The sequence below is a fragment of the Cuculus canorus genome, chromosome 29 (assembly GCF_017976375.1).
Source record: "Cuculus canorus isolate bCucCan1 chromosome 29, bCucCan1.pri, whole genome shotgun sequence".
NCBI lineage: Eukaryota > Metazoa > Chordata > Aves > Cuculiformes > Cuculidae > Cuculus > Cuculus canorus.
In genome coordinates, this window is record NC_071429.1 from 1,016,340 (window position 1) to 1,029,164 (window position 12,825).

At 53.2% G+C, this 12,825-nt stretch overlaps 1 protein-coding gene across 1 annotated transcript in view; it reads right to left on the reverse strand.

Moving 5' to 3' along the window:
• Positions 1–422: 422 nt before the first annotated feature.
• The window catches only part of LOC104055129 (keratin, type II cytoskeletal 75), a 28,643-nt gene continuing 16,240 nt past the window's right edge, over positions 423–12,825 (reverse strand). Inside the window, exons 10-18 of the mRNA XM_054051328.1 lie at positions 5,503–6,029; positions 4,693–4,910; positions 3,302–3,362; positions 2,834–2,929; positions 2,562–2,726; positions 2,213–2,338; positions 1,798–2,018; positions 1,422–1,456; positions 423–1,312 (exon numbers count right to left, since the gene is read on the reverse strand). Of these exons, the coding sequence (XP_053907303.1) occupies positions 1,050–1,312; positions 1,422–1,456; positions 1,798–2,018; positions 2,213–2,338; positions 2,562–2,726; positions 2,834–2,929; positions 3,302–3,362; positions 4,693–4,910; positions 5,503–6,029 (1,712 nt within the window). The 3' untranslated portion in view covers positions 423–1,049. The remainder of the gene's footprint in view (positions 1,313–1,421; positions 1,457–1,797; positions 2,019–2,212; positions 2,339–2,561; positions 2,727–2,833; positions 2,930–3,301; positions 3,363–4,692; positions 4,911–5,502; positions 6,030–12,825) is intronic.

Sequence of the window (12,825 nt, forward strand, 5' to 3'; positions counted from 1 at the left end):
TGTCATTCAAGAAACCCCCGTGTGTGTCACAGACTCAGCCCACCACGCTGAGCCTCCCCCAACAACTCTGCCTCCCCACCGCCTCACCCCTCCCTGACTCCCTCCACCCTCCTTCCAAACTCCCAAACTCTCCACCTTTGTTGAGAGAGAGGGGTGAGAAGGACGGGAAACAGAGCTCCGCGGTTGCCTCGGTTCCTTTAAATGCAAACTTCAAAGGGCAGGAGAAAGTCAGGTAACGCTTTGAGATCTCAGCAAAAGAGGAGTCTTGTCGCAACACGAAACTCTTTGGTCAGAGAGAAAACCACACCAGGGTGCTGCCTCTAGTGTTTATTGGGGTACGCCGCACGTCGGAGGAGAAAGTCTGAGCAAACAAGCACAAATGTTCCAATCATCAAAAGGAAACATAAACCCTGAGCAAAGCCGAACATTTAGAGCAGCTTCTAAAGAAGGGAGAGCGGGGAGTGAAACTGCTGGCACCTTGCTTGGAAAATAAAAACCAGTGGGGTAAGAGATATCCTCAGCTGGGACGAGTCACCGTGAGGAAATTCTTGGTTTTGGAGTTCGAGCCCTGGCTGATGAGCAGCACCGGTTAAAGTTGCACCACATCTGGATCCAGCACGAGATCTGGAAAGACGTCGAGATTTTCCACAGGCTTCGCAGGACACGGGTTCTCCAAGGAGCGCATGGACCGGTTCCCTCCAGCCACCACTGCTTGGATGCCTCGGACCACGCTGCTTTCTCCCAGCTTGAGGCTTTCCAGCGGCAGGGCTGGTCCTGCTTCCAAATGAGTCCCAGCACCGTGATGACCAGCAGCTCTGCAGTGTCTCAAGGGGAGAGTTGGGCAAGCGAGCTGTCCTCAAACACTGTTGAGAATCTCAGTCCTTAGCTGTGGAAATGGAGCTCTAATTTAATTTTCTGTGCGGTTTCTGAAGGATGGTGGAGGTGTAGAATGAAATAGATGGTTGCCAACCTTGGCAAGGAACGGGGGGTCATGGTCATCATGAAATTTGCTTCCTTCCCCCTTCCCCAGACCCTCCCAGCTGGCTCTCCTAGGCCCTCCGGACGGCAGATATGGAGCTGGTTTTCTTCAAGGTGGTGCCAGATCCCACTACCACTGAGTTACACCCTCCGCCCACAGAGCAGAATCCTGCCCCTCCAGAGCCAAATCCACCCCCTCCAAGGCTGTAGCTGAAGCCTGTGTTACAGCTGCCTCTCCCACTTCCAGCCCCGAATCCGATTCCTCCTCCTCCTCCAAGGCACAGTCCACCGCCGTATCCACCTCCCACAGAGGTGCTGCTGCCTCCCACCACGGCTGCAGAGAAGAACAGAAGGCACGAGGTTACCTATGATGCCACCATAACATTTCGGAGCATCAATCCCAGCCCACCGCGCTCCCTTGGGAGTGGGGAAATTCTACTTACAGATGCTCACGGCACTCTGACACTCTCCAGACATCCTGCAAGGAAAAGAGATGGAGCGTCACCTTCAGCCAGAGAACCTGGACTGGCCCAGCTCCATGAATTGTAGAATCCTTGAGGTTGGAAAAGACCTTTAAGATCATCAGGTCCAACCCTTAATCCAGCACTGCCAACTAAATCCACCACTAAACCATGTCCCTAAGCGTCATATCCCCATGGATTTGGTCCATCAGATCATGGGTGTCAATGATGGCCCCTACAGAACCGTAGCCCATCGCAAACAGCACCACTGATATCTCAACAGAGCAGATGTGATGTGCCACGTTCTTCCCATTGATCGAGTAGGAGGCAATCAAGCTCTCACTGGATCCTCACCCACCTGCACTCCTCTCCTTCCAGGAGCTTCCTGTAGGTCGCAATCTCAACATCCAGAGCCAACTTGACGTTCATGAGCTCCTGGTACTCGCGGAGCTGCCGGGCCATGTCCTGCTTGGCTTTCTGCAGGGCTGTCTCCAGCTCGACCAGTTTGCTCCTGGCATCTTTGAGGGCCACCTCCCCGCGTTCCTCAGCATCCGTAACGGAGCTCTGCAGGGTCTCACACTGGAGGGCAAGACATGGATGTGATGAAAGTGGAGATGAAACCATGATCCCAGGTCCCTTGGGCTCAGCTGTTCACAAACGCAGCCGGTTTCCTCCCGCTTACGATGACTCTTACCACACTGTTTGCTTTTAGGGAAGCTCTGAAGGACATTGCCAAGAGCTTACACCCACTTCTCAAAAAATGCAACCCCTACCTGTTTCTTCACACTCTCGATCTCAGCCCGTATCCTCTGGATCATGCGGTTTATCTCAGAGATCTCAGTCTTTGTGTCCTTCAGGCTGTCTCCATGCTTGCCTGCCGTAACCTGCAGCTCTTCGTACTGGAGGGCAGAAAAAGGAGAAGAATGTTAGGTCCTCCAAGAGAGGCTCCTCACAACATCTCTCCGTAACACTTCATGCAAGCCAAGGTGAGAATCCATACGCTACCTCCAATCTGGCCAGATCAGTACCAGCAACGTCCTAGGTCTCACCATGGTCTGAGCCACCAGTAACTCCTGATCTCCTCAACCATCAATGACCACAAGTGAGGTGTGAAGCACTTACCTTGCTTTGATACCAAGCTTCTGCCTCTAATCTGCTCCTGTTGGCGATCTCCTCGTATTGGGCTTTGACCTCTGCAATGATGCTGTCCAGGTCCAGGTTTCGGTTATTGTCCATGGAGAGGACCACAGAGGTGTCGGAAACTGTCTTCTGCATCTGGGACAGCTCCTGAAATTGGCATCAGATCTGGCTTTAGCCCTGACATAATTTCCTTACGGTGTTGCAACCCTTGTCCATCGCAGCATCCCCCTCCAGAGCACGGCCGGACCACTCACCGCATCGTACAAACACTTCAAGAATTCAATCTCATCTACCAGAGAATCTATTTTTGCCTGCAGGTCCATCTTGGTCATGTAGACTGCATCCACGTCCTGCAGGAGAAACGAGAAGTGAGAACCTTCTGCCTGATGCACGTGGTTTGTCTAACATTTAATTGTGAGCGCTTGGGTGCTCCATCTCCACACGGCACGTGTGTCTTGGGCTCCTGGTTTATCTCCAACGCTAACGAGCCAGCGTTGATGGAAGCAAGACATCCTCAGAACTGGCCCAGGTTGCCCAGAGCAGTGGTGGCTGCCCCATCCCTGGAGGGGTTCCAGGCCAGGTTGGATGGGGTTTGGAGCCCCTGATCCAGTGGGAGGTGTCCCTGCCCATGGCAGGGGTGGGACTGGATGGGCTTTGAGGTCCCTTCCAACCCAAACTGTACCATGATCCTATGAGTTGTGGTAGAATAAAGGACTTTTTACCTTTTTTAGGAGCACAAAATCATTCTCCGACGCTGTCCTTTTGTTTATTTCCTCTTCATACCTGTTGATTATAATGAGGGAGATTGGATTTAGCTGCTTGTTTTGGCTGCGGCTGCTGCTGGCAATCGGGTGTTGTTGGCCTCAGACTAACGAACTCAGCAAAAATAGACCTGCCATGAGCGAGATTTATGGACAAGCAATGGCACTTCGCCCTTCTAGAGGAGTCCTGGCTCCTGTCATCTCCACTGCCTTGCTGAAGAAAGCCTCTAAAGGGGAATCCTCTCTGCCTAAACCACGTCCTGGTGGCTGTGGCCACTCCAATTCCTTCTACGAGACCCAAACACCTTCAGATCCTCAACACGAGCCATTCCCAACTGCTCATCAGGGCAGAGGTCATTGCTGCAGAACATCGAGTAGTGGAGATGGTCTCCAAAAAAAACAGTCAATTTTCAACTTGCAGCCTCTGTAGAGGAAGGGACCTGGTTGATCCTGATGAGTTCCAGATTTGCTTTTCCCCCATGTTTTTGTGACTCCTTCAGTGGAATAATTTCTTGCTTTGCTGACTGGACAAATTCATCTAACAAACAATAGCAGGAGTGCCAAACCATCCTTCCAAAGGAAGCTCTGAGCTTCACATCGTGAAGGACATACTGGGAAGGAATCCATGAGGAAATCCATGAGGAAATTATGGCAGGATTTGGCAACTGATCTAATTAGTTCATTAAATGGTCATGGATTCTGAAGTGAGGAAGAGGATCCTGCTTTGGAGAGAAGCTCAACTCAGGAACCACCACAGGTTGAGAAATACCTTGAAAAAACATCGCCTTTGTCAAAACTCAGTTGGGGATAAAACTTCCTCAAAAACCTTTTACATTTTCTAATCATTGAAATAAGTGAAATACTGCAATTCCTATGATTCTTGGAATTTTGGGGCTGTACAAAGAAAGTTTTTGACAGACAGAGAGTTGGGGTTGTTCAGCCTGGAGAAGAGAAGGCTCTGAGGAGACCTTAGAGCAGCTTCCAGTATGGAAAGGGGATCCAGGAAAGCTGGGAAGGGGCTCTGGATCAGGGAGAGGATGAGTGGCACAGTTTTGAGCTGAAAGAGGAGAGATTGAGATGAGATCTTAGGAAGAAATATTTTCCTGTGAGGGTGGGGAGGCCCTGGAAGAGGTTGACCCAAGAAGTGGTGGCTGCCCCATCCCCGGAGGGGTTCAAGGCCAGGTTGGACGGGGCTTTGGAGCCCCTGATCCAGTGGGAGGTGTCCCTGCCCATGGAACTGCATGGGCTTTGAGGTCTCTTCCACCCCAAAACATTCCAGGATTCTGTGACGCTATGAGCTTTTCCTCCCTATTTTTCCACCGCCAATCACGATTCCACCAAGGACAACGTACTTGGTCTTGTAGTCTTCCACCAAATCTTGGAAGTTCTTCAGCTCGGACCCCAGCTGAACCTTCTCGCTGGCCAGGCAGTCCAGCTGCCGCCTCAGCCCGCTGATGTAGGTTTCATAGATGGGGTCAAGGCTCCTGCCACTCGTCCCTACGCCACCCTGCTCCTGCAGGAGCTTCCACTTGGTCTCCAGGACTCGGTTCTGCTGCTCGAGGAACCGGACCTAAAGGGTTGCAAGAGTGGGGAGGAGAAGATTGAGACTATTCCCAAAACCATCATTTTACTGATTTTTTCCCCCCACATTTTCTGTATTTTTCCCATTTAATGCGCTTAACCTTCCTGTCTATTCTCATCTCCAGTGAGCAATAGCTCCACTGGACAGATGGGACCACAGCTCTGGGATGAGCAGGCAAAGATGGGTCACCTTCCCTCTCCAATCTCACAGTCTCTAAATAGGAGAAGGCAGTAAACTCCATAGCTTTGGCATCTTCTCCTTAAAAACAGACCAAAACAGCCAAAGTCCTTCAGCCAGAGGCTGAGCCCAGCAGCAGAACCTCATCTGAGGATGATGAGGTCCCACAGCGTAGCACCAGCGTGGTGGTCTTAAGAACCAAGGATCCTGTTCCTGGCTTTCTCCATCCCCTTGAGAAAGTCGCTTCTTCAGCCACCGTCCCTCTGTCTGTGGGAATTCTTTGGGTTGGTGTGGGCAAGACCTGACTCTCTGGGTGTTATTGGATGGGCATCTCCCAAGGATTGCCACCAGCGTGAGCCGTGGTGAGCTCAGATCTCCACCTCCCAGCCCCAGGAGCTCTCACCTTGTCAATGAAGGAAGCGAATTTGTCGTTGAGCTTCTTTATCTCCTCCCGCTCTTGCGTTCGCACCTTCTGGATCTCAGGGTCGATTTCAAGGTTGAGCGGGGCCAGTAGGCTCTGGTTGATGGTCACTTCCCTGATGCCACCCGGTGGGCAGGGAGGAAAGCCTCCAATCCCTCCATCAAACCCTCCACCAAAGCCACCAAAACCACCACCAATGCCTCCTCCAAGCCCACAACCGTAGCCACCACCAATTCCTGTCCCAGAACCGTAGCCAAAGCCTCCCTGACCACCAGCTCCAAAACCTCTGCAGACAACACTTCCTCCACCGAACCCTCCCAGAGAGATACTTTTACTCCCCCCTAAGGCATAGAGGCTCCGGCTACTGAAGCCGCCGGCGTTGCCAAGTCCCCTGCACGTTCCACGGGACACCGAGCCGAACGTGACCTTGTTCTTCGCTCCAAAGCAAGCTGAGCTGGAGCTGAATCCCTTGCCGAAACCAATGGACTGGCGAGACATGTTGACGAGTCAACACGTGAAGAGAGAAGAGCCGAGCGGTGCTGAGCACGGGACGAGGTTCGGAGGAGAGAGGAGGTGAGTCCTGTGGGTGCGAGTAGCTGAGCGCCCCTTTTTATGCACCGAGGGAGTTGGCCGGGCGTCAGGGGAGTGGAGATGCCTTTTCTTTTTACATTCTATTCATTGTTTTAGGGCTTGGAAGGATGCCCTCCTCTCTTTGCCACCACGATGACCTGCCTCAAAACACTCCCTCGAGAGCTAAGAAAAACAAACCTATTGTTGGCGTTGGAAGCCCAACTCCAAATCAAACGCTCTCAGCTGCAACTGTCAACTCGTCATGGGCCTCTTTGAGCCTCTCATGGCGATGACAAAGCGCTCCACATTCTGTGACACGTTACACCCTTGAGGGGGGACCCGCGTTTTAGCAAAATCACTCCTTTGGAGCCTGACGGCACCCGCTTGGGTCACTGAATTCCGACAAAAAAAAGTTGTTTTCCCAGTCACACCCTCAGATGCACTTGTGTTCAACTTCCTGCTCAGAGGAGCTTTGACTTTGGTTGTCCAACTCCGTTTCACAACCGGAGCGCATTAGTCCTTGGCAGAGTTATAAAATTAATTCTATGTCAATAAAGAAGACTTAGAAACACTTTTAAGAAGATTTTTGAAGTCAGTTTAGATCATTCTGAGGGGTGAATCGAGCCTGGAGGCACACGGAGAGGTTCGCAGAGACCAAAATATCGTGATAGTCCCATGTCACACATTCTTGGCCATACCTTAACGAGGTCAAGATGCCATTACCAGCCCAAGGAGCCCCATCCATGGCAGTAGCTCCCAATCTTCCAATGGAAGCCTCCCAGGAATCGCCAGGAGATTTCCTACACATCCTTGAAGTTCTCCACCATCACCAGTTTTCCTGCCCATCCTTATAGAGTCTTCCGCGTCACCAGGAGATTTCCTACACATTCTTGAAGGTCTCCAGCTTTACCAGGAGATGTCCTACATATCCTTGATGGCCTCCAGCATCACCAGGAGATTTCCTGCCCATCCTCATGGGGTCTCTAGAAGGCTTCCAACATCACAAGGAGATTTCGTGCCCAAACTTGAGGGTCTCCAGCATTGCCAGAAGTTTTCCTACCCATCCTTGGAAGTCTCCAGCATCACCAGAAGATTTCCTACACATCCGTGAAGGTCTCCACCATCACCAGATTTCCTGCCCATCCTTACAGAGTCTTCCGCATCACCAGGAGATTTCCTTCCCAACATTGTAGGGTCTCCAGCACCACCAGAAGATTTCCTGCCCAACCTCACAGGTTCTCCAACATCACCAGGAGATTTTCTGCCCAACTTTGCAGGGTCTCCAGCATCACCAGGAGATTTCCTACACATCCTTGAAGGTCTCTAGCATCACCAGGAGATTTCCTACACATCCTTGAAGGTCTCTAGCATCACCAGGAGATTTCCTGCCCAACCTCACAGGTTCTCCAACAGTACCAGGAGATTTCCTACACATTCTTGAAGGTCTCCAGCTTTACCAGGAGATGTCCTACATATCCTTGAAGGTCTCCAGCATCACCAGGAGATTTCCTGCCCATCCTTATGGGGTCTCTAGTAGGCTTCCAATATAACAAGGAGATTTTGTGCCCAACTTTGAGGGTCTCCAGCATTGCCAGAAGATTTCCTACCCATCCTTGGAAGTCTTCAGCATCACCAGGAGATTTCCTACCCATCTCCAGAGGCTCTTCAGCCAGGAGCCCCCTCCACTGCGCATGGCCCTCAGCAGCGCCACTCCCATGCGAAGCCATTAGGAAGCTCGTATTGTTTATAAAGAAAATACGACTTAATTGCTTAACCGCTTTTAATTTGTATTTTAATGAGCAGAGGTGTCTGAAGGTGCGTTCCGACGGAGGATCTCCATTCATCCCACCGTTAAAAAACACTAAGAAGCCGTAGAACTTCCCCCTCCCCAAACCACAAGCTGCAGCTGAAGCCGGGACAATAAAAGCTGACTCTGTAATTATCCCTTTTATTGGAGATGCTCCTAGGAGACGTTTGGGGAACAAGTTTTAGCTCGGAGCCTGCTCACCCCTAGCACTTATTTTTGCTGCAAACATGCAAATCCGGGCGCGTCGGCAGGAAGGGTGGACTTTTTCCTCCTCAACCTCATCAGTATTCGTTGAACTGCAAGATTTTCAGCCCAAGGGGATTTGCATTGCAGGGAAACTCACGCTCCCCTTCGGCAAAGAGTATCCTGCGCGCCCCGGTGACACCTGGAAACCTTCTCCCACCCCAGGGCTCTGAGATCCTCAATTTTCCAGCTGGATGTGGAGGGGGGAAAGGAGGGAAGTGGCTTGAACTCAGGTCTGGCTGGGGAAAAGGAGGTGGCGGCTGCATCTCCTCGACCTTACGCAACCGGCAGATCTGCCGAGAAACCGAATGAACCTGTTCAAGCCCAGGCGGAGAGAGTAGCTGCCGGGAGTTCCCAGGGTGGCTCCGCCATCGGCTCCTGGCACGGCTCCTGGCTCGCTGCCGGACGAGGCTCTTGCCCAAGAAGCCAGCGCAGCACCCAGCTACACCCATGAAGTCCTGCCCCACCACAGCGGGGTGGGAAAAACCTCGCTGGGACACGGGAGCTCCCCTCCCAAATCCATCCTGCATCCCAAAGCATCTTGGATGCTCCTGTGTTTGCCAGGCTGGTGGCTGCGATGCTTCCCGGAGACTCGGCGTTGGCCACCGTCACCCACCCAGTGCCGGGATGGAGTGACCTGATGTCAATGGCAGAGCCTTGGGATGAACATCCCAAGGTGGGAGGCGCATCCCAAGGTGGGAAGCACATCCCAAGGTGGGAAGCGCATCCCAAGGTGGGAAGCACACCATGGAGGTGACCTTCCTCCCAACGCCGTGGGGTGGGGAGTAGAGGAAGACCCCATGGGATGGGGAGTAGAGGTAGACCCCATGGGATGGGGAGTAGAGACAGATCCCATGGGATGGGGAGTAGAGACAGACCCCATGGGACAACCCGGTCCTTCTTTGCCAGCGCCTCTTCTCTTGCCTCCTCCACAGTGAGATGGGAGCAGAGGTCAAATTCCATTGATGCCTCTGTCCTCGCAAGTGCCGTGACGTGGTGCGCAGCAGAGATTAGACATTTCTGAGCGCAGGAGACACGAGTCCTCCTCTTCAAGACCAGCTTATAGCTCAGAAATCCCGATAGCATCTCAACAACAGGGCACTGCTGGGATGAAAGCTCCGCCGTGAAGGACTTGGACACCCCATCGAACAAGTCCGAGAACTCAGCAGCCGTCCATCCCCATTGCTCTGCAGCGACACCCACACACACATCCACATCCCAAGGGATTTCTCCTCTCCCTAAGGACACTGGAGAAACCCCGAGCCTTACACACACAGCTGGAAGCTTTGCTAGGCTGGGATTGAATGAGAAAATAGGTTCTTGTCATGGCAAGATATAAATAACCAACTTCTCTGCATCCTAACCCTCGCCCAGAGGTGAAACCTGATCCCAAGAGGTTTTGCAGCTCCACCAAAACGTATGGCTGTGTGTTATAATGAGCTTCCGAGACTTGCTCGGGGCTCCACACGGCCACAGCGGGAGAGTTGGGCACCTGCACATCCCCAGAGGGGCAGGAACCCCTCGGCTTAGTCTACGCTTGCAGTAGGGCAGATGGTTCGTAGAATCCTGGAATGGTCTGGGTTGGAAGGGACCTCAAAGCCCAACCAGCTCCAATTCTAGGGACTCTTCCTGCTGGATCAGGGGCTCCAAGCCCCATCCAACCTGGCCTGGAACCCCTCCAAGGATGCGGCAGCCCCCACTGCTCTGGGCAACCTCTGCCATGGGTCATCCCTCACCTGGCGGCAGGTTCCTGCGTGGACACGAGGGTCTCCAGACTCAACAGAGGATCCACCACACCCCCTGCACCGTAGCAGGAGATGACCCATGGCAGGATGTGACCCTTTCCTCCACCAGACACTCTGCCCGGGGAGAAACTGGGATTTATACTCCTGGGAGCTGGTGGTGCTCAGCATCTCCCATTAGGATCATACGGACCGACATACTGGGAGCAGCACGGCCCCCAGGCTGCAACACCAGTTTATACTGGGAGTATTTGATAGGAATGGTTGGACTCAACGATCCAAGAGGTCTTTTCCAACCTGGTGATTCTATGATTCTATTTCTGAGTCAGGGAATCTTCTCAAAGCCGTCGACGGGCCTCGAAGCCCGGAGCAGCGAGCGCAGCCCCTCGCCAAGGGCTGACACCGGGCTCTCCGGTCTCGCTGCTCGTTCTCGCCGCGGGTCAGGTCTCGCATGCAAAGCAGAGGAAAGAGAGAAACGAAACCAGGGCAGGCGAGTCCCGCAGAGCTCTTTGATGATACAGCAGCGGCTGCACCCAACGCCGACTCCTCTCCCAGCAAAGAGAGCTGAGAAGAGAGCAGGGAGAGGAGATGTGTCCTTACTGGGGGGTTAGAAAAGGCTCCCGATAACCCCATGCATCGAGCCCGGAGCTGGATAACCACCATATCCACATCTATGGGAGAGGGGACCACCAAAGCAGCATCCAAGATGCAACGTCCTAACCTCAACCGGAGCCCAAATAGACCCGATTTCACCCCAAAGCTGCCCTGGGCTTGCGTTCAACCGAGAAAACCCCACTTTGTAAAGGAACGGGAGAGTCCCGGCTGCTCAGCTGGCAATTATCAACCAGGAAAATTGCAGGGCTGGGACGTGAGCTGGGAATCATAAAAGCAGAAATAACAAGGTGGGACCCGACCGAGATCAAAGCGACGCGGTTGCAGAAGACGGGCGGCACCTCTGCTCCTGTCAGAGCTGCGATTGCAGCCAGCGAAGAGCCCCGGGCGCTCGCTCCGGACTTTCCTTGCAGTAAATGACTCTGCTAACACATAGCTCACAGGCAACCCCTTCTCGCAGCCCTCCGTAAGCGGTGTTAATAACAGCAATAATTCCCATGACCTTAGCGGTGCCGTGAAAGGCTTTCGCTTGATGGAGCACTGGGTGTCACCTCCCCGTCGTCCCCTGTCGCCGCGATGGGGTGCTGGGAAGTCAGCCGATCATCTTGGAGAGAGATGGATTTGATGGGCAGACGGTTCGGTGGATAAGAAATAGGTTGGATGGTTGAATTCAGAGAGTAGTGGTCAATGGCTTCAAGTCCAGATGGAGATCCATGAGCAGTGGTGGCCCTCAGGGGTCCGTACTGCGACCGGTGCTGTGTAATGTCTTTATCAATGCTATAGACAGCGAGATCGAGGGCGCCCTCAGCAAGTTTGGAGGTGACACCAAGCTGAGGGGTGTAGTTGCCACACCGGAAGGACAGGATGGCATCCAGAGGGACCTGGACAGGCTGGAGAAGTGGGGATGGGAGAACCTCACGGGGTTCAACAAGGGCAAGGTCCTACCCGTGGGTTGGGGCAATCCATGGTTTCAATCCAGGATGGGGGATGATGGGATTGAGAGTGGAGAAGGACTTGGGGTGATGGTCGATGAGGAGATCGATGAGCCACCAACATGCACTCACAGCCCAGAAGGCCAATCATGTCCTGGGCTGTATCCAGAGCAGCACAGCCAGCAGGGATGGAGGGGATTCTGCCCCTCTGTTCCTCTCTGGTGGGACCTCATCTGGAGGATTGTGTCCAGTTCTGGAATCCTCAACATAAGAAGGAGATGGAGCTGTTGGAATGCGTCCAGAGGAGGCTACAAGAATGATCGGAGGGCTGGAGAACCTCCCGTACGAGGACAGGCTGAGAGAGTTGGGGTTGTTGGAGAAGAGAAGGGTCTGAGGAGATCTTATAGTGACCTTCCAGTACCTGAAGGGGCTCCAGGAAAGCTGGAGAGGGGCTGTTCATAAAGGCTGTGGGGATGGGATGAGGGGGAACTGGGATAAACTGGAGAGGGACAGATTTAGACTGGACATAAGGAGGAATTTCTTCATCTTGAGGGTGGTGACACACTGGCACACATTGCCCAGCGAAGCTGTGGCTGTTCCATCCCTGGAGGTGTTCAAGGCCAGGTTGGATGGGCCTTGGAGCCCCTGATCCAGCGGGATGTCCCTGCCCATGGCAGGGGGGTTGGAACTAGATGATCTTTAAGGTCCCTTCCAACCCAAACTATCCCATGATCCTATGTTTCTATGATTCTACGAAATGAACGTTGAGGAGCATTTTGGATGTCACAGGGAGGAGGATCCGCTTGGACTGGAAGTGGGAAGAAGGGCCCCTCGAGGGAGATGAGGAGCTGCTCCGAGGGACACAGGGTGAGGATTTACCCCCCAGGAGGGATTGATCCTCAGCCCCACAGCACCTCCAGCTCTACAACCCCATCCCATGGGAATAAAGACCCCCTGGACACTCATTTCCTCCCCGTTTCTTCCCACGCTGGAGGAAGCCCAGTACGGAGCATCCTTAGAGGGCAAAAAAAGAACATCAAAACGGGGTGAATTCAGAGGGGAAAAGGATTGTGCTGAGTGCACCTGCGATGGGGCTGAGGGTGGGGGATTCCACCTTTAAGAGGCTTCAGGTGGTCAAGGAGTTCCTGGAGGGCAGAACATCTCCCCCAGCCCGTTCCTCAGCTCTGACAGCGTCGCTCCGGGCCAGAACATTCCTTTTTAGTGAAAGAAGGATGAAGAAAAAAAGGTTTGAAGCCTCAGAGCCTCGTGGAAATGGCAAAGTTCCTCCAAATGCCTTCAGGTTTGGCAGGAGGGTGGAGAGGATATCCCCCATGTGAAGGTCCCCTCGGATCTGAGGAGGTGGAGGTGGGTGGTTAAACCCTCTGGTCCTTACATGGAG